Source organism: Bombus flavifrons, chromosome 17, assembly GCF_040668555.2.
Source record: "Bombus flavifrons isolate JBK064 chromosome 17, iyBomFlav1_principal, whole genome shotgun sequence".
NCBI classification, from domain to species: domain Eukaryota; kingdom Metazoa; phylum Arthropoda; class Insecta; order Hymenoptera; family Apidae; genus Bombus; species Bombus flavifrons.
In genome coordinates, this window is record NC_138458.1 from 6,635,650 (window position 1) to 6,657,592 (window position 21,943).

Sequence of the window (21,943 nt, forward strand, 5' to 3'; positions counted from 1 at the left end):
CTCTTCTATCGCCCCATTCGTGGCCACAAGTAACTCCGTCGTCTCACGATCACTCATAAAGCTCGCCTTCGGACGTCCAAGCAATACAGAAGTCCGTGAAACATTCGGTGGTGCACTTTTGCAAATTCTCTTTCGTTCGCTTCGCGTTTATCCCGCGAAACAAAGCCTGTTCGCGTACGATCATCTGCCACGTTCTAGATCGCCTGTTGAAGTTGGTCCGTGAGCGATTCTTCCGTTTCAGCGTCTCGTTCCTCTACAGCCTTGAAGATCTATGCCGAACAGGGTCGAGGAAGCCGCGTAGAGTTACAGAGTGATCGTCGACGAGATACCCCAAACGAAATCGGATAATTCGGAGAAATTCACATCGATTCGAATCCTGGCCGTTTCGTTTTTCTGTAAAAATGAGAACATTCGCCAGAGCATGGACGATTCTTTTAGTGATGAAGCTGTCGTACGCGGGAAAATCGGTGGACGTGTTGACGTCCAGCAGCCTCAACACCCTGGAAGACGAGGAGATCCTCCGAGTGCTGTCGCGCAACGAGAGCACATCGGCCAATAATTTCACGCTGGTCGAGCTGATTGACAACTGGAGGAACCACACGACCCAGACAGAGGCCACGTGGCGGGCGAAAGAGCTGGATGTCCGCACTAATCCCTTCTACAGTGAGTTCTTTTACCAAAATAATTAGCGGTAAAAAGTCCGCCGTCTCCTACGAAATTGTACAATTCCATGGTCAAGAGGTGTACATATCATTATCGCGAGCCGAGGTTCGAATCGACTAAACTGACGCGTATATTTGTTATATTTGTTCATTTTCTCACTTTTGTGTATCACAACTCCAAGACGATAACACGATTTTGTTATGCACGTACGCCGCAGCTACGTACATGTATGACGTAATTGTTAAATCGATAAAAAAGGGTATTGACGTTTTGAATTAAAGTCGTCAATATCGAGTTTTACGTTGGAGTCGCTTGCTTTTCGACCAACTTGCGATTAGTAGCCGTTGATAGGACACGGACAGTTTTAGGCAAGCGCGACTCTTCGGATGGAAGCATCCGTCGACCAGGTGTACATATCCATTAGAGCACGCGTGGTTCGTGTAATTTTGCAATCGTTTAACCACGTCGTTCGTGAAAATCTCATGCGACATAACGATTCGAAGAATCGATCGATTTGCTGCTGGGAAAATTTTCGCCTCGTAAGAATAAATATTCGTGCGGCCTATAAAGACGTTTCCGAATGAATCGTCCGTTCGATACAACTACTATTTCTAATATAATGTGACACGAAACAACCCAACTATTCGTATTTCGGAGATACGATTAAATTATCCTTATCGTAATTACACATGTAATTACGTTAAACGAAAAATTTAATAATTTTTATACATGGAATACTTGCGATTAAGAAGATATTAATTCGACGAAGATAATTATTTTCTTCCTGATTGTCGAAGAATAATTTATAGGTCAATTGCCTGAAAGGCGATATTTTAAGTGTTAAAAATAATTCGATACCGAAAAACCATGCTTGCTCTACAAAAGTTACCGTCGATTATGCTATTCATGTACCTCTAAAACCCATTCGTTACATCGAAGGTCGATCACGTCAACGATGACGTATTTTTCGATCGTTGGCTATGCAGGGCATAGATATCATTTAGGCCTTCGAAATATGTATAGTCCAAACATAAATCTGTATATTTCGCAACTATATTAGGATAATTAATACAAATGGGCATATTCTGGAACGGGAATTTTTATTAACTCATTTTAATTTAATCATTTTACGAGGCTACGAATGTAAATTCTCCTCGATTCTTTCCCTTTCGACGTTTCTCCTCAATTTCTTTATACTTTTCCTCCTTTATACATTTATATTATATTCGATACATTTATAATTTAGTTGTATCCATACTTTTTCCGTATATATTTGTTTCCGCTCTCGCAGTCCTGAAAAAGACATCGCTCACAGTCTTTTTACGATGTCGATTCGCTTAATCCAACGACTCTATAATTCTACCTGTTCTACTTGGGCTTACTTTTTTTATGATTTTTATTTTTATGATTACGCTTCTCGGATAAGTCTTTATTTCCATGTTTCGTAATATAATTCGATGCTACCTTAGATAGGAGCATATTAGGTTAATATTATAATACATATTATTATTGCTATAATTAAAATATCATCATACATTACTGTTGTATAAATTAGCCATTAGCAATGTACGAGTACGTAAAAAAAGCGATCGAACCATCTATATCATAGATTCTACAACGACGTTTAAAAAAAGCATAAAAACGCAGTTCACTAGTTCAAATACTGTGGCAAAAAGAGCTGTTATTTTGTTTGATAGCACGAGCGAAATAAACTCGACCGTTGATCGAACAAATGACAGAAAAAAGCAAAACTACTTTCGATATTTCGAAATGCGCGCTACTAAAGTCCGATTTTCATCCATACACAGTGCCAGTATACCTCTCACGATTTCCCTACCCATTGTACCGCGTGCACGTCCTTACAATGAACCTGAACACGTAAAAAGTGCATCACGTTTGACCTTGTCTTTTCTTTCGGCCACTTTTTGACCCAAATTCGTTCCCCTAACGCATGTGTCTCGAGTTCGAAGAAAAGAGAAAGAAAGAAAGAAAGAAAGAAAGAAAGGGAAATCCGCAAATGCGTGAATACGCGTGAATTCTTCTTGCTTGCTAAAACGAAGAGATCGAGACACAGAGATCGTCGCAGCCTGGATGTCTTGCCACAAAAATATCTTTGCAAATGAACCGAAGACAATCCTCTACAATGTGAGACTGTCGATCAGCCACGCAATCATAGAGCGTGCTACGCACAGTGAAGAAAGGGAGAAACGTAAGGTCGGCGATCGTCTTAAGGATATCTCGTCGGTCCTGGTCCAACGAAAGACTATCGACTGTTGCAAAGGAGTCAAGACGTTGAACGGAGTTCGATAAGCCGCCGAATATAAAACAATTCGCTAATGGCCATAGTAATCGCTGCAACTTTAAAGAGAATAAATAATAATAGGAAAAATAGTAACTAGAAATATGAATACAGAAGATCGCTCGCGCTTCTATGTTTACAGTGGAAAAATTGCAACTAACAGGAAAATATAGATTACTATCTTATTGGTGAATTACTTTCTATATTTCGCCACATCTAGCATACTAGAATTTCTCGTCTGCTATAATACGCTCAATTTCACCACGTATTGCACAGCGTATCTACATGTTACTAGGTCCCGAAAAAGAAGGCAAAAAGGAAACTTGTCGTTCGGACGCGTAATCGTTGCCAGCCAAGTCCACGCTTGCCTCGTCGCGATGACATAATCGCGAACGTTGTAAAAAAATGCATGCTGCACGTTCGATCCAGTTTCAAGTAGTTGAATTCTGATCGTTCTCATTGTACATTTCCGTGGTATCACGGGTGAACAGGACAGTAGGGCACAGTGTCGATTAAACGCGAAATAAAAACCTAACGTGCGAATTGATTTCGTTTTAAGACATTAAACGTGACGTTCAACAGACACGTATTTAACCACTAACCTTTCCTACATTTCACTATACCCTTTATTAGCTAAACCACTCATTATCTGATTGATCAATTTCCCCATTTTCGTTAATATAAAGATTTACATAAAGTTGGACGAATAAAAAGAAATAACGACGGGCCTGGTAATGTTAATGTTAAAGATACAACAAAAACAGGTGACTTTCCGAGAATCGGTCCACGTTATCTGACTCGTGCCGCTCTGACGTGCGTGCATCAGGGGAAAGAACGAGAAATAGGCGGCGAGACAAAACAGGTGCAACGTAACGAGACACTGTAGAGTCCAGTCATTCCTTGCTCCTAATCGCACCTCACATATTTCTATAGTTTAGTTAAAAATTGTCGATCGGTCGTGTTTGGTATCGTTCCGATCGTACGAATTTCAGTAGTTCGACTAAAGCCACCTCGCAACGATATAATAAAAGCATGCAAGAGATTATATTTCTTCTTATTCCGGTAATTCGGTACCCGGTTGAATGACATCTATGGTGATCATAGATAACACTATGGTTTGACTCCAGCTAGCAGTTCCACGCTTTCACGAGCCACTGTAATAATTTTAAAACACGAGTACATCTCGGTTAAGCAGTCATTCAACTTTTGAGTTATTGCTCGAGCGACCTTGACGTTTTCATTCAGCGATCGGGCAAAAATGATTTGTCATAAGAGTAAAATACTCTTTTAAGGGTATCAACATTTTTTCCACATCGACCAGCAATCTTAGAAAGAAGGTTTGTTGTGTAGCTTAGTTAACCCGAGCGATGCATTAACGTGGTTTTAGTTCAGCGTCTCTTTCACTGCCTCGCTGTCTCGCTGTCTCGCAGCGAGTGCATCGCTACGATATTTATTTTCCTCTTGCCTTATATCACCTTCTTTTTAAGAAAGGAGTATTTTGTATATTAATCGACGAATCGAATAAACTAAAGTTAAGCAGTCAGCAATATATGTTTGCGAACTTATCATATTTTCCCCGTGTTCTTCATCTGTTATTCGCTACATTTATTCTTTGTAATCCTCCTTCGGGTTAGATCTCACTTTCAGTTACGTTTCTCTTTGATTTAGAAGTAGACCGTGAGTCAACTTCTGCGATTGCCAAGCTTGACGTCTCTCGCACTTAACATTTAGAGTCGACGTTTGAACTTGATCTTAGAATGTACCTCTTAATCTTCATTTGTCGTCATTTATCAGAGAAATTTCATCGTGCGTACCTATGTTGTATACCTAAATGAATTGATACGAATATTCTTGACCTTCGTTCTTCGTACTTGCATATAAATTTCTTGATCTAAAATGGCGAATGAAATATCCCCGAGCTGTTCCACTTCCTCGTTCATTCTTAGATCTACAGGCGCGTGTTGTTTCGACACGTTACCTTAACAGGTTTAACAGGTCTCCGTCAATATATAGATTCTGCCAGCGACGTACTACGAATAGCAAGTTTATATTATTTGCAACGAGTGTTTCGGATAGGCTGTTTAAAAATATTCGTAATCCATAAACTTTTCTTTCCACGCAGGAAGAACTTTACGATATTATACAGAAGGAAACCTTACATAAAGGAAATCAAAGCTGTATTAAAATACCACGATACAGTAGATATCTCGATCAATGGCACGTGTGGATTCGGCGAATCTCTGGCTAAAGCCAGAGGTTTAACGAGCTTTCGAGGCAGCCGAATCTGGCTACGCTGGAAACACGGTTCCATATATTTGTACAGAACGATCTCTTAAGCGATCCGACCACCTTAGCTCGCCGCCGGAGACCATTTCGTGCAAATGCGTCGAAGCAAAAGCTCCTGGGTTGGCTTGAACCAAATTTACAACATCCGTAGGTAACGGCAAAGATGGGAGCAGCGTTCATCCGCCAAAGTGAAACAGCGTAAATTCGACTTTAGCTTGTCGGCGGACCTCCGGCTTTAGTTTCGCGAGCCTGGAAGATGTTACGAGCGGAGGACCGCGATTATCGATATCTCAAGCCCTTCGCCGATTTCGATAACTCTTTGTCGTCTTGTAAAAATCATTTTTAAAATCACACTTTGAACGAATGACAAATTTTAAAATTCAATCGGAATGGCTATTTACACATATCGATATTGATTAAAAAAAAAAAAGAAAAGAAAAAGAACCTCGTTCCTTCGCAAGAGACGACTCGAATGTAACCAATCTCACGATCTAGAAATTTATGGCGACCTAACGCGTGTACTTGTACACCGATACTTTACATAGGTTAAAGTCTAACACAGATAAAATACGTTTAAACGCGTTTACTGGGTAGCTAGTGTACATGTTGCGCACTTGGAGATTCCCGGTCAATAAAGCCTCTAGCGAATACTAAAACCACGATGCGAACGAACCGCTTCATTTAATCGTTTCGACCAGTGTATTTGTAACACTGTTCAATATTCAAACGCATCAACAAGTGCGATAAATACCGAAGAAACACCGAACAGCCAGCTTCTCTCATTGTGCAACTTCGTCGAGTTTGCCAATACATTGCTCGCTAAGCAATCGGAACTACGTTCGAACAACAAATGTATTAGGTGTCACACGAAAATAATAGCCGCTAACTTTGAGGCGATAGTCGTCGATTCACGACCATTATTTTCGTGTACACCTAATAAATATAGAACCAACAGTGAATTATCGTTTACAGAGGACAACGATGCTTTCGTTTGCTTTTTAACGCCAACTTTACCAGTTAAGATCACGAGGTGAAAATGCAACTCATACTTTCCGCGTTTCGTAGAGGAATCTACTCCGATACGATGTTCCACATATAAATCTGTCTTTTTCTTTGGTTTTAAAATTAACTTCGTCTCATCCTTCCAGCTATCTTCGACTCGTGCGTTTCATTAGACACTTGAATATTTTTAACATACCAGTTACAGTTTTCCCAAGATTACGTAATATTCTTAGTTGTCACGTATTTTTCAAGGCTTACGTATTTTTATTTTCAACTACGTTAATGCCTAATGAAATATCCAAAAAGTCGACTTATCGTGCTTCTCCCCTGCGTATATGTACACTGAGCATGTAACCTGAAGATCCAATTAACAGGCAACGATTAATGACAGGACGTTTAATCACGTTCACTCGAATTAATCGACTTACCAGTATAAGATAAAATATGAGATAAAACTTCATCTATGATAAGATTAACACGATTTCTTTCGGAATGAGCTTGTAAGCGGTAGCAAGAACTATTTGCTTGCACAAACCTAATAAAACGACGCTGATTAAGATCGATCAAAGATAATTGATAGACGCAAGCATATACGGGGTGACCTACAAATAATTTCTTCGCTTGAAAGTTGTATAACATCTTTTTATTATACACAGTCTTACATCAGACTGGCGGCCGTGAAATAGGACTCGGATTACAATTTTTACGAACTTGGACAACATGGGGTGGCGAATGAAAAAATATTAAAAAGTTGCTTCGTCGTGTTTCCACTACAAATTCCCCCCAAAAATAGGCTTCAGAAATGCAAATTTTTTTTTTTCTAGGAACACAAAAATTTAGAAATACGCGACAGAACAAATCAAGTTATGCGATTTTTAAACGGGAAAGCGACTTATGGACCACCCTGTGCTTAACGTTTCGAAACTGTCACAGACAAGGCATCGATATCCGGTTCTATTTGCAGTTCGTCGACCATTGTTGCAACGTCTGGCGTTTCATTGCGACAAAAAATGGAGGAAATCGAGTTCATCCTCTGCTGCGATTATATTAAGACCTCGAATGAACATTAACAGACTGTTACGAAAACTGCTTTGACTTTCACTCACGATTTATTTGCATGGAACTGTGTATGTAAATGTATGTAATAGATTTGCAAAAGAGTGGCCTAATAATTAGCTCACGGGTACAGGTTGATACGTGTCTCAATCGATGCTAGGTTTGCCAAACGTGTTTCGCGGCGTCACGTTGCGGCCACAGTGCAGCTACAAAAACGTAAAAAAAATACGCGGTATGTAAAACCTCTCGAGTTCACAGATAATATGACACGACGAAATATCCAGATAATCGATAAAACCGCCGTTTTTTTTTTACTTTTATTATACACGCGTGGACGACAGCGAAACGAGTTTCTCGCAATTTCGCTGTGTTATCCGTACAGGCAACCTGCTCAACCGATCGGATAACTGAAATTAGGATAATCGAGAACAAGCTCGAAAGAATTAATTAAAAGTTATCAGCTTTCGATGAGGATTAATCCTGCACGTGGCATTTGCAACGAACGTCATTAACTCCCGAGGACCATGGTGAATGAAATGGGACTTTTGTTCTAATATCGTCGTGCTGTGATTTATTGGGGTGAAATTTCACTCGTCGTGACATATACGCGATTTTCTTCGACGAAAGTTTTTACAGTTAAGGGTTAAATTAGTTCGGTAGGCGAATCGCTGACGTTAAACGCTTGAACGATCGTATTATTCTGTATTCCAACAATCGTACATATGTGAATGTGAATTACATACGTGATTTCACATTCATTACCGCTTTCATTTACATCGCATCAAGATTCAAATCAATGTCGAAATCACTTCATATCAAGCTCGATTTAATATTCAAGGTGACAAAAAATTTATTAATACCGGGTTACTAACTTCTTTATTCCCAATTATGCCTTTTGCATCGCATATGAGACGGTTTTATAATAAAACGAACGACACGACCAAGAAAGAAATAATCTTGCGAGTAAACGCGAGTCGAAAAGAGGATAAATCTGTTTCCTACTTTAGATTTTAGGTCGCATACACCTTTAGAGACTATTGGCGAGCGCTCTTATCGGTCTCCGGTTTAAGAGAGTAACAAGAAAGTAGGTAAGAGAGTAAATGAACGACGATGACCATCAAGCCCAAGAAACGTACCTTTAATTGGCAGTTTACCATGACAAAGTACTAATTCCTCTTGGCGACCAATCTGTCTACTACGGTGTATTACAATCGGGTTACTACGCGCTCGGGGGGTTGCTCGCCATCCTCTCGGAGCTCCTCGATCTTGCGGAGGAAGATTCGACGCGCGAAAATACCTACGAACTCTGTCCGAATCTTCAACTTACATCTAGCGACCAGACAATATCTACCAAACATGGGCTATGCGAATGGCGAAGATATAGAGCCCAAAGATCAGCCTCGAAGAAATCCAGTCGATGAAATCGAAAGAAATCGATGTCGATGTGACATAAGGTCGAAATAATAAAAAAAAAGGATAAGAAACGAAATCTGGCAATCCCGAAAGGAAGCAAAGTAACTGACCATTAGTCGAGGGAATATGCAAACGACGACAATTGGTGCAAGATACAAGACGTATATCATGGGAACAGTTTTATGTCCACGAATCATATCTTCATCTTCTTTCTTCTTTTTTTTATATATCCCTGAACGAAACTATTCGAGCTACCATAAACGGTACTTTGACCTTCTCTGAAGTCCTAGAACGTCTTCCGTGATAGCCTAGCGTGGGCACTATAGACATTGATCAAGTTCGTAGAAAAAATCACGTTTGTAGAAACAGTACCCGAACGTGAGCGTCAGCATAACAATGACAGAAGCTCCATCGGCTGATACTGGCATTTATTTTCGCGTTGTAATCTCCGTTTGCACGCCGAACACGTACTTACATGCGTGTTACTTCATCGCGATACCAGCTGTATCCTCGAGACCACTGAACGAAGTGAAAGTCTTTCTTGAATCAACCTTGTCTCGATCTTGATTTCGCGTGTCGAAGAATCGTGATAGACCTCTTGATCGAACTTGGACTTGCTCTCTTTCTCGTGTTTTCGATTAACCAATTTTTTTTTTCTTTCTTATTAATTTACACATTGACTGTCACGATAGTTATCGGCCACTCACGTTCTACTAAATTTTCTAGGATCGTTAGTTAAGATGAGATAAATTTGGATACGACATTGTCGGCAAAAATAGCGCGAATACAATGCATTATTCTGGAAAAATGAACTATGGCGTGGCGTGTTTCCATCTATTGCTGCTGCCAGGGCAAAGTATATAAAATTTGCGCATTAAATTCAGCACGCATCGTGTAACGTTTTCTGCGATTCGTTTAAAGTATATATCGAATGATCTAACTAAAAATCAAATCCTTAAAACACGTACTAATCACAGATATTCGCGTTTCTTGTTTAGACGATTTTCCCGAGCAAATTGATCGAGAGGCAAGGAGATTGTTACAAGTTCTTCCAGCTTTCGACCCCAGTGTTGGACGAGTAAGCGGAGAATGCAAAAGGCACGCTGACATTTTTCATCGGGAGCTTGCCAAATTCACTTTGTGGGCTCTCAAAAGTAAGTATAATCGCGCTACAGAATTACATTAATAATAATAACAATTTCGCCTATCGGGAATATCCATTTTATCGCGAAGAATCTCTACCGTGGCAGACTTTCTCAACGAAAGATATCGCAATTATTTTTCAAACTGTACTTTCGCTTGTACTTTACTGCCACACTCTGAATAATTTAAATATCTATTAAACACGAGTAAGCGTATCTTCTTTGCAGCTTTATTACTTCGTTACATCATTCTCGGGGGAACCACATTATTCATGAGACGATTGAATTTCGATAAATCTTCTCGCCAACGTTCCACAATCTCAATTTTAAAAACATTCAAAGACTCTTCTTATCGTCGAACATCGACGATAGCCTTCTACATCATGTTTTACAGCATTTTTATTAAACTTCCCAAATATGATTCCGAATCACGCGAAGACCATGGGAAAATTTCTCGGTTTTGGAAGAAGCCATTAAAAATTACATATTATACGCTTTTGTGCGGAGCTGCAAGGTTCAGCTGATTTTTTAAATATTCCTCGTCGGTCATAGGGCGACATCAAAATGAAGAGAAGAACAAAAATACGTATTCGTCGTGGTTTTTTCCCTGTGATCGTCATTTCCAATAATTCTCTTATTACTCTTTAAAGTGTACGATGCAACGGCGAAAATACCGTCTGGCCTGTTAAACGGAAATATAAATCAGTTTGGCGACTTCGACGAGTGCGTTGGAATCGAAGGAAGCGACGGAATTCAAGGGCAATATTGCTTGGCGTACCTTCAGCTGACCGTCGACGAGTCTCGTCTAGATCTGAGGCATCTTCATCGGTTGGTGCATTCCCATTATGCTTTCAGAAGCAACGTCACCGATGTAAGTACTTACGTGTACGTGTGGTTGCCGTCTCTTCGAAACCGCAGAAGCAATGTTTTTTGATGTTAACGCTTCAATTGAATATCGTGGCTTTTACATTCAAGGATAGAAACGTTAGAGGAAATCGGTTTAATTATCGTTTAAGAATGACTGATTTATAGTTCCCATTAACATATTTCATGTGGCATCTGCGATCTGCGAAATTTGTTCCTTCAACCGGCGACAAAATTTCTCGCACGTTTTATTCCTTTTACGATTCTATGTCGCGCTTCAAAGGGGATTGTCATAGCTGAAGATATATTAAATTTGTTTCTTTGTATTATTATTATATTATTTTGTTTCGTACGAAAGCATGTAATATGCCACTCAACTTTGTCCAAACTAGAGTTTGTTAAATTAAATATTGAAAATATCTGGTTATTATCATCACGGATAACGTTATCAACAAGGTATCATTGTCAATGACTACGAGATTAGTCATGACTATGAGAATTATATTCAGGAGCTAATAAACGCGAACAAACGACAGACAACGCTCGATGAACCTTGCAAGTAAATTTCATGTTACAAAACAATCGTACAAGTTGTACAGAATACATTACATTTTTCATTTCACTATTTCCATTTTTCCCAATTCATTTCATTCGTCTATTCCTCGTAATTCACGTTGCATGTACAAAGTTGCAGAAGAATCTCCGAAGAAGAGACCTCGAGAAGAGTGACGAGTCCGTAAATTCATCCGATTATATTTAGACTCGAATTATCAAGAAGAAATCTGGCGTCTGAGAATTTGCACCGTGAAAATACTCGTAGAATGTTAACGCGTTATTACGGGTCGAATGCATAATCGATTCGGCAGACTGTACGTAGGCATCTGCGTAAATTGAGACGCGACAGGAGATATCTGTCAGAGGATAAGACGAAAAGAATTTATTTGATCCGTAGCTGCGGCGAAAACAGCAATGTATTGTGAATATTAAGCGAGACACCTGCCACCTCGAAGCGTGCAGACAATCGCTAATAGAAAACCGTGTGCCTGCAATTGAAAACTGGGCATAGAAAGAAACAATGAATACGTATCAAAACTAAGATTCTCAAGGAAGCAATTTTTTTTAAGTTTCAAAATGTTGCTTACCTTTTTACGTATACTACACCACTTTATATACGTACGTATATGTCCCTTGTATCATTTACCATCAAAGATAGAAACTTTGTAACTCCTCCTCCTCCTCCTTCTTTGTGACTCCTCTGTCTCTGCCTCCTAATTTATTGTCCCGATTTATTTATTCTTCTTATAAGAAGAAGGATCCTCTTTTTAACAGCGGTTCTAAATCAAACAGAAAAAAACACAGAGAGAAAGAGGAAACAAAGTGGTTCTGATACGCAAAACTATACAGGGTGTAGCAGAACGTGTGGCACCCGCTTAAGGGGCTGATTGTACACGTAAAAGCAATGAGAAAGGTTCGTGTCAGCGCGTGTTCTGTCTCCGTTCGTGAGATACAGTCGAGACAAATGCGATACAAAAATAAAAATACGGGTTTGCATAAACAGTTTGCGACCTACCGATCTCGCGTGTTCCTAATCGCTGAATACTTTACCAATTTAGAACTACGTCGCAATAACATCGAAACAGATAAAGGACAGGAAAAATATTTCCAATTATAACATCCAACCTTTTTCTAAAGTACGGCATTTGCGGTGGATAGCCTGACACGCTGTAGCAACGGGGCAAAATTCCTTTTCCATTAATCGCTTAACCACGATATCTGTGTATTAACAGGATTTCAATTTCCCGTTAGACTTCGTTTCATCGCGTATTTTTGTTTTACAACGTTCGGACCTTTGCCAATATCGCTACAAACGGATTCCAATTTTTCTCCAGGTCTCTTTCTCTCTTCTTTTTTCACGCCAACAGCACACGGTCACCCGTTTCGAGTTAACCGTGTCCAACGCAGTTTGACTTCGGTGTTCTTATGGGAACCGGTAGTTCCTGCATGGCTGAGGCCGTTGGCGAATAAAACCAATTATTCATTTATTTCACCATCCATCACACATTCGTTTGTCGATATATATGAAACATATTTCCAACTTACAATCTTGTCTGGAACCATTAAAGCCAATATAGTTAAATATATCTTGCTTATGTAAATTAGACGTAAATCCCATGCAAGCTCATCTTTTCTTCCTCTGCATTCGCATCTTCTTCGTTGCTAATCTCAGTCCTCCTGCAGCTAATTTCGTCATTGAATCCTTCGTATCTTCTATCAATTTCATACGGTTCCTGCACAGTTCCGTGCAGGTTTACTTTCACGCAACTTGAATAATCCATCCTTGCAGAGTTTCTCAGGTTTTTCGGTGAAAAACATTTCAATATGATTTTTTACGAAACGTATCTCGGTTACTAGCAAATACAAAATTATATTCTATTCCGAAGAATAATTTTCTCGTGCGATGTTTAATGTTTAAACGACGACAAGACGTATTAATTTATAAATTACATTAATGTATATTTAAATAATTGTACCAAAAACGTTTTCAAATGAAATATTTTTCTGTCTATATAAAACTATTAGTCAAACAGTTACAATCGTGATACAATTCGTAAAGATATTATGTCAGAATTTCATAATAGACCACGTCTACTTTCATTGCGACAACTTCTACAAGTTTAACAATCAATACAATACTTTTAGATAACGTAACGTAATTCGAGAAAGTGTTTCGTGTCGTTGATTGTAACACGTTTCGCATTGGAATTACATCGTGTATTTCAGAATGTGACGAAAATGCCAAAGTACGGTATTTTGACTGTTGTGTACTCTGATATTTTTATACAAAGTTTTCATTAAATCTCTAACAACATTTAACTGTTTACCAACATTTACCAATGATGAAACGTCCAATCTAAAAAATTCTGTATACGTATAATTCTGTATTATTATAATTCTTTCTATATTTCTCTGTAGGAATAATATTTTGCCAAGAGATATTAATCCCAATCTTTCACTTTTACTCCTGCTTCTGTTCTTAGAAATTCGCTAAAATTCTCAAAAGCTATAGGAGGCAATTATGCTCTAGTTAACAATTTATTTTTCTGGTTTCAGTCTGGCCATCGAGTACCTCGATTTAATATAGTAAATTGGGCAGTCTGTACTCCAGCATCGTGTAGTTTCAAGGATGTCGAAACGTCTATTCGCGAGATCCTTACTAGATACACCTCACAAACTGGTGTAAAAGTTACGGTGAAGGTGAACAAAGAAATGTGTCAAGTAAAGACGAAAGAACCTTTACCAAACGAAACTATATTTGTTAGGTAAAAATATCTGAAAAACTATTTATTATAAATAACTAGAGATTGTGGAAAATAATTTTCATAATACACAGTATCCTGAATCTTGAATAGAGAATAAAATGGTAACTGATATCTGTTTCAGCTTACTCTTCATTGCTATATCTGTCTTAACAATCGTAGCAGCTCTTTGTGATCATTACAAAATACCAGTAAGCGAATTACTTCTATCGTTTTCTTTGAAACGTAACTTTAAGAAGCTTATATCGTTAGAACGAAGGCAAAATGACATAGCTACACTTCATGGTATACGAGCTATAAATGCTCTAATGCTGCTTTTAGCTCATAAAAGCATGGCTCTATTTTTTAATCCTTACGCAAACAGAACGGAGATGAGCGAGGTATGATTGCACCGCTATCTATGGAGATTATTTTATAATAAACATTGATTCTATTTCTAATTCTAACGAGGGAACCCATAATTTAATATTTTTCAGTATCTTGGTAAACCATGGACGGTCATAGGAAGAGCTGCCAGCCTTTACACAGACCCATTTATAATGCTTTCTGGTCTTTTAACATCATATTCTTTTATTGGGAAACTAAAAAAGACTGGCAATTTGGACATAAAAGATGAATACATATCTCGTCTAATCAGGTGATACAGATGATTTATATTATCTTTTATATATTGTAATTTCAAATGCATTAAAAAATGAATAGAGATCAAAATAAATTAATCAAATCCAATAGATCAAATTTCAGCATCTATTACTAATTGGATACTAATTTTTCTTCTTAGAATAGTGCCACCTTTAGCAACCTTGATATTGTTATGCACATATGTAATACCTTATACTGGCTCTGGACCACAATGGAATTTGGTGATAACTGAACATGCAAATATTTGCAAGAGAACATGGTGGAGAAACTTTCTATTTATTCATAATTACTTTGGATTCGAATCTATGGTATAACAAGTCTCGCATTAATTTTTGTAAAATTATATAATAGGATAAGATATACTAACAAATTAAGTATTTCTAGTTACAAAGCACTTTTTTCAATTTTAGTGTCTTACTCATACTCATCACCTAGGCATAGACACGCAGCTATTCGTTCTTTCACCTTTGATGGTGCTTCTCCTTTATAAAAAGCCAAAGATTGGGACTATTGTTCTTACTATGTGTGCTTTATTTTCAACAGCACTTCGATATTTTGTAACATATTACAGAGAATTAAGCAATTATGTCTTCTTTGGTACCTCGTAAGTTAATGAATTTAGAAATTTTAACTGAATATTTATTGAATATCTATACTCTTTATATCTATACTTCTTCTTCCTAATCTATTTATATGTTTACAGGATAAAACAACTATTCGATACTGCAGATTTTTCATATACTCTGCCATCGCATAGACTGACAGTTTACACAATAGGAATTTTTATGGGCTATCTGTTAAGATATTTGCCAAAAGATTACAAGATGAATAAAGTAAGTAGCATAATATATAATCTACAGATATTAATGTAACATTAATTATTTCCATATCTTTTTTAGATAGTTCTTTACACAGGTTGGATCTTATGCACATTCATGTGCTGTTGTGCATTCTTTGGACCTGCACGTATGGGATCCATAAATTATATATATAACCCAATAGATGCTGCAATGTATAATGCATTTGCTCCCATTGGCTGGTGTAGCATATTTGCATGGGCAACTGTGACGTACCATACTGGGAATACAAGTGGTAAAAACCATCTTACGAAATATAGATAATAGATATTCATACAGTTATACAATTACAAATAGATATGAATGTAATAACTGAAATTATAGATTGGTTCAGTAGACTTTTAGCGTGGAAGGGATTTCTGATTACTACAAGGCTCAGTTATGCAATATATTTAACACAGTTTCCAATATACTTTTACAATGTTGGAAGAACTCGAAGTGCTGGACATTTTGCATTCTTCAGCATGCAAGTAAGTTGTAAATGTAAACCTACGCATAAATACAGTTATTAATAATATATTTACTTTTTTACAGTTTGACCTACATGAATTTTTATGGATTTTTATTTTATCAATAGTTCTCACTTTACTAGTTGATACGCCATTTCAAAATATTAAAAGCTATTTAATGAAAAAATCTTCATTGCCAGAAACAACGACGAAATCGTTGAAACAACAATAATTTTTTCACCAAATAATTGCAATTTAATCAAAACTACTGTAAATAGTGCCTATGATCTTTATTTCATTTTTAGTAAGATGAAATCCTATAGCTTGCCTCGTATACAATGTATATGATAGCTAAGAACAATCATAATTTATATAAATATTCTTAAATTTCATTTATATAAGTACTTGTAAATAATATGTATTTTTGTAATTATAATAGTACATTTTTTAAATCTTTGTAAATGTTAAATATTATGTTACGCGGACTAATGTCTAACTGGTTATTTTAGTGCAGTGTTATTTATTTAAGAGCGTTTTTTTTTTATTGTACTTACTCCATTACAAAAGAATATTTAAGAACATTCATAGCAACAAAAAATTTACTGCGTTTATTTCTGAATATATTTCTTAAACTTAAACATTGCTAGATATAAATTTGAACTAATTTCTCGTAGATTTTGCCAAAAAATGTTCGATGATAATTACTTGTTTCTATCTCTACGTTTCCTTTATATATATATACAAACAACATTTGTATACATATGTATAGTTTTTATATTCTAAATTTATAGATTAATACTTTGAATGGACTGCACATTGGTGAAAATTATAAATGACGTAATAAAGTTTTAACAAATTATATTTATTGCAATGATTCTTCAGTTAATAATGCTATATCTGTTTTAGTTATAATTGGATTAAGTTTTACATATCATCTAATAAAACGTAATTATTAAGGGGTAATAAAATTGTTTATTATTGAACTTGATTTGTTTATTATTTTAATCAGAATAAAGAGTATCATTAAAAAAGAATATATTTTTGTATACAATTATTATCACATTAAAGTTATTAAATGTAAAATGCGATAGTAAATTTGTAAATATATATATACATAGATATAAAGAACTTGAATATATTTTAATATTATGTTGCTAATTTAAACAATTTTAATTAGAATTTAATTTTTATACAAGAACAAATGATTCCATTTTGAACATTTAAAATATATACAAGAAATAATTTATATTTTCATTATATGAAACTAACTGTAAACCCATTGTTGTTCAAAACATATAGTTTCCCGCAATAAAAATCTGCATTCATTTAAAAAAAGCTTATAAACTACTTCTACTAAATCTACTGCTTAATATGTACGAATGTACTATATTAATGATATTAAAACAAATTAACTTAAAAATATATCAAACAGAATAATATATCAAATGATACTTACAATGTTATCGCTCTACAGATGGAAATTTTACAATAAAGTCTTAATTATAGAGGCATTGCAAACACTGAAATTAAAAAGAAATTACTAAATTAAAGAAAACAATATATATAGAAAAATTAACAAAAGTAATCAATGTCAAATATAAAAGATATCTAAAAGCATAAATTTCTAGCTTCTATAATAAATTATTCTTACCTCCATACAAACATATATTATGTATAATAAAAATAAAAAATAGAATTGTATAATAGAATATGTGTAACTATTTATTAATGTATACTTTTTTATGTTAATCATTAATTATTGATCATACTACCATCATTAATGCCACAACTGTTATACCTTGAGCTAAATATTGTAAGTAAATAAATAAGATTTTGAAAGATATACCATAAGACTTTATGTAGTTTAATTAAATAAGTAATCTTTTCATATATATTATATAAATATAACATGTCTATGAAAGCTCACAAATAATGATAAAGTTTATAGATTAAGAATGATTTAATATATTAATCATTTTATATTATATAAATTTATATACCTGCTAATTACCACTCTTGATGTAAAGATAATGTATTTAAGAGAAATCCCGATTTTTTAATACTGCTGGAGCTATCAATGACCAAATGTACAGTGTTAAGCACATCCAGGAAGATATAATTTTTACCCACATTGAAGCAGTATTAGAGTTCAAGGTATCCAAATTGGAATTTGGCCTATAAAATAAAAATAATATACATATATATATATATATATATATATATATAGAATAATAAGATTATGTATATGATTTTATTTGAAGTAAATAAAAAATACTTACTGATACCAATTAGTAAGTGTCATCATAACGTATAAAGTGGCCAGAGCAAACATGAGATGGAAGAAACTCCAGTTGTAAGCTACAGCATCTTCTTCATTATCCCAAACTTTAGCTTCATTTCCAGTTTCTGAATCAGGATTGCGACCTTCTACCGGAGTATAATCTAATTACAATTAGGGAAAAGAAGAATAAAAGAGAAGAAAATATTTATCTACAGTGCAGTTATCGATGTATGAAATATTCCTGTTAGGATTAACAACACTGCTAGGCTCGCAAGTAATACTACATACATGCACATTAAAATAAATTTCTTTCAAGCTATGCGCACATAAAAAGGAAAATATTAAGCCAAGCAACATTACATAGATTTTAGCAAACAAAAAATAATGAAAAAGATATATTTTTATGTAGCATCAAAATTATATTTTTGATTAATAACTTAAAATGTTTGTGTTAAAAATATGACAACTCTTTGTCAAAAAATTGAATATAAAAATGTAAAAACGGAAATATGCAAAATAGTGAAAGAAGGCACACGCTACTACTAAACGAATACTATATAAATAACGATTATATTCTATACTTCAAAATTTGATTTTTCTAAAAAATAAATGTTACATGATTTAACTGTACTAAAATTTGAGAATTAATTAAATTTGTGCAAATGCATAAAAATATATTATATGCATATTATGTGATGCTACATTTTTTTCAAATGAAACAAAACAGGAAGGATAGAAACGCTGAATTTGAATTCTATTTTAATTTAATAGTGTGTGCCTACCTTCATTGTTGATAAGACTTCGGTCTCCTGCATTCCTGACTGTACAAAGAAAGTACAATTTGTTAAAGACACTTTAACAAGTTATTAGTGTATGTTTAAATACATAGTCTTACTATGCATGCATAAAACAATGTTTTTCTTAAAATTTACTAGAGAATAAGACTTACGTTTAATTATTATTTAGCTTAAATGAAAAGAAACATGTACCAATTCTATGTGAAAATCCAACTACATTTACATACCAGCTCCATTATCCTGGACCAAAATGTTTTCAGACATTGTAATCTTTGATGATTTAGATGCAGTACGCAAAGAACTATACAGTACGCAGCTAAACCAAATAATTAATCCAATAATGCTTTCCTTATCAAAGGCAACACGATTCTTTGCATCAGCATCATTGCCAGAAATTAACCCTAAAAATCCAGGATTGCACTCACGATCTGTAAATAACACAAAGACAGTAAGCCATACATAAATATATATGAATAAATGTTCACTATGTATATATATGAAATAATTTTCATTAATATATAAATAAATATTAATATATTACATTCATATGTTCAGAATATATACCTGGGCTATTTGAAATTCCACTCCAAGTTAAATAAACAACATACAGGGATACAATAGATGATTGAAGAAGACCAGATCGTGGATTATGTTCTTGCACAGTTGATAGAGTTGATATAATACTAGCAATTACACATAAAATCAGGTTGAAAGATATGAAAAATTTGTTCAAATCACAACTATCTGCCTATAGGAGAGAACAAAAGTAAACAGAGATGAACTTATTAAAAGCTAAATATTAATAAAAATTATAATTATTTCATATGAAAACTTACATGTGTAAAGTATATAAACAATAGAACAATTCCAGTAATAGAAACAGCGTAATTAAATAATGTTGCTCCCAACAGTGCAGCGTACCTGTATATTTAATTATATAAATTTATATTAATAATAGAAATTTACTTGTTTTATAATAATTACAAAACAGGTAAATTGTAATAATATAACAACTAAACATACCATCCTTTTGATTCAGTATCTTCATAATTTCCTACCCAATTATCTGCCCATGTATGGGCAAAATCAACAATCAGAATTAATTGTATAATAATAAAAAGAAGGCCTCCTATCATACCAAAATACATCCATGTTGTCCCAAATGATTTTTCAGGTATAAAGAAAGCACCAATTATTCCACCAATTATTAGAAGATATTTAATGGCCCAGAATCTAAAAATAGAATCCACATATTAAATTAATTGTCCACAATGTACATTGTACATTAAATTATTTTATCATACCCATTTTGTATAGGAGCCCGAGGATCTTTAGAACTTCTTACTCTTATCATCATAACTGACATTAGGAAGAAATAAAGGGCTATAATAAAACATATTCTATAGACTGCTAAATATCCAACAGCAGATTCACAATCAACGGTGAATTTTGATGGTACGTAATTTGAACTATTGGTACAAAATGGAACCTACACACATAACATATACAGACAATGTATATTCTTTTATTTATTATATACATATATATAGATATTATATATATATATATATATATATTTGATTTGAGATTCATTTCAATATTTTCATATTTTGAAACGTTACCTTTTTAAGTGCATCCTGTAAACCGGGAGCCAATGTAATACAAGCAGCAATTGTTCCCAGCATTAATAATAATGCATACATAATACGAGTACTTGTACTGTTGCGACATGTTGGACATTGGGAGCAACAGAAGCTGCAAGCTGTGCTTCCACAAAGGCAAGCAAGCTATATAACAAGATGTTCAAATCAATATGAATTATACAAAAGTATTTATATGTGTTTATTCCATTTAGGTTATATTTCTTTTATTTGTGTTAAAACAATCGATGCATTACAGATAATAAGGACAAAATCAACATTTTGTAAAAAATTTTGTTATTTTATCAACTTGATCCATGGTAAACAATATATATATATATTTCTGACTACATTTGACAAGATACCTTTTTGTTTCAATATAAAACAAGGTTTTGTTGAAAATAAAGAACATTTTTTGCCATTCACAGCTCTAATAATAGAAGTAAACTTCATAGTGCTCACTGCCTTGCTGGTTGAGTTTGAGCGCATATGAAAAAAGTTTATAACACTGTTCTCTCAAAATAAACTTCTGTTGAGTTCACCCCTACTATCAGTAATTCCTCAATTGTATTTATTCATAGTATTAAGGTAATATCTTGTACAATTTATACATTTTTTTTTTTTAAATCAAGTAATTTTTATATCTTATTTCGTAGAAGTTATTTTGGCTTTATTTTAGGAGAATTAATATTTACAGATTCTTTTTCAGAATTTAAAAAAAATCAATATGATGTACAGTAGAATGACATAATCAAGATCATAATTAAGTTTCGATGATTCATGGAATTTTCCTCTTATAATTTTAACTAACTGAAGAAAAACATTATTTTCGTAAGACAAAATAGCCGACAGAATTATCAGATTAAACTGAGTGAGATATACACAACCAGTGATTTAAGTCATACAGACGCGTTCGGAAAAAAAAAGATACAAATGTTATTTAAGTTAATCTTTTTACCTGTGCCGTAGAGCAAATAAGACCCATTACGATGTCTTATGTCCGTTCAATTTATTGAACGGTACGTAAACGCGTATAATTTATCACGATATTAAATACGACGCTATAAACCACGAACTGCAGGAGAAGACAAAGAACACTGTAGCTCAGTGCAACAAAATTGTCACAATAACAATGGCGTCTTGACAGATGACCGCAGCTAACTTCTCGCCATCAGCTGACTAGAACGTCATATCCCTTCACCATAAACATAATGCATATGTAGATTCATTCCTTA

The 21,943-nt window shown here is 34.8% G+C and overlaps 2 protein-coding genes and 1 long non-coding RNA gene across 11 annotated transcripts; 1 reads left to right on the plus strand and 2 right to left on the minus strand.

Moving 5' to 3' along the window:
• Nucleotides 1-25: 25 nt before the first annotated feature.
• Nucleotides 26-16,619, plus strand: LOC138188591 (nose resistant to fluoxetine protein 6). The gene is made up of 12 exons (XM_069130527.1): nt 26-663; nt 9,718-9,873; nt 10,512-10,732; nt 13,837-14,045; nt 14,167-14,422; nt 14,519-14,679; nt 14,824-14,992; nt 15,095-15,288; nt 15,388-15,517; nt 15,584-15,776; nt 15,866-16,011; nt 16,076-16,619. Exons 1-12 carry the CDS (start codon nt 402-404, stop codon nt 16,220-16,222), a joined length of 2,244 nt encoding a protein of 747 aa, XP_068986628.1. The 5' UTR covers nt 26-401; the 3' UTR covers nt 16,223-16,619.
• LOC138188593 (uncharacterized) lies at nt 11,275-11,964 on the minus strand. The gene is made up of 2 exons (XR_011175567.1): nt 11,868-11,964; nt 11,275-11,781 (listed from the first exon to the last, which is right to left on the minus strand). It is a non-coding gene; the product is annotated as an uncharacterized LOC138188593 (long non-coding RNA).
• TMS1 (serine incorporator TMS1) lies at nt 14,165-21,943 on the minus strand. 9 transcript variants are annotated; one of them, XR_011175562.1, is made up of 12 exons: nt 21,667-21,943; nt 20,691-20,855; nt 20,373-20,557; nt 20,092-20,301; nt 19,905-19,989; nt 19,633-19,816; nt 19,296-19,496; nt 19,054-19,092; nt 18,270-18,396; nt 17,991-18,165; nt 17,447-17,510; nt 14,165-16,030 (listed from the first exon to the last, which is right to left on the minus strand). XR_011175562.1 is itself a non-coding variant. In XM_069130528.1 (11 exons), the coding sequence occupies exons 1-10, from the start codon at nt 21,691-21,693 to the stop codon at nt 18,027-18,029; spliced, it is 1,398 nt and encodes a 465-aa protein (XP_068986629.1). In that variant the 5' UTR covers nt 21,694-21,943; the 3' UTR covers nt 17,009-17,510; nt 17,991-18,026. The 9 variants fall into 9 exon arrangements, 1 of the variants encoding a protein (XP_068986629.1); XR_011175561.1 differs by having other exon boundaries at nt 18,270-18,414; XR_011175560.1 differs by having other exon boundaries at nt 18,270-18,417.

Coding starts and splice junctions, on each gene's coding strand:
- LOC138188591 (XM_069130527.1), top strand. CDS start 402: ATGAGAACATTCGCCAGAGCATGGACGATTCTTTTAGTGATGAAGCTG. Junction 664..9,717: donor CCGCACTAATCCCTTCTACA/GTGAGTTCTTTT, acceptor TTTCTTGTTTAG/ACGATTTTCCCGAGCAAATT. Junction 10,733..13,836: donor TCAGAAGCAACGTCACCGAT/GTAAGTACTTAC, acceptor TTCTGGTTTCAG/TCTGGCCATCGAGTACCTCG.
- TMS1 (XM_069130528.1), bottom strand. CDS start 21,693: ATGGGTCTTATTTGCTCTACGGCACAG. Junction 18,433..19,053: donor AAGTCTTATCAACAATGAAG/GTAGGCACACAC, acceptor AATTGTAATTAG/ATTATACTCCGGTAGAAGGT. Junction 18,166..18,269: donor ACACTTACTAATTGGTATCA/GTAAGTATTTTT, acceptor TTTATTTTATAG/GCCAAATTCCAATTTGGATA.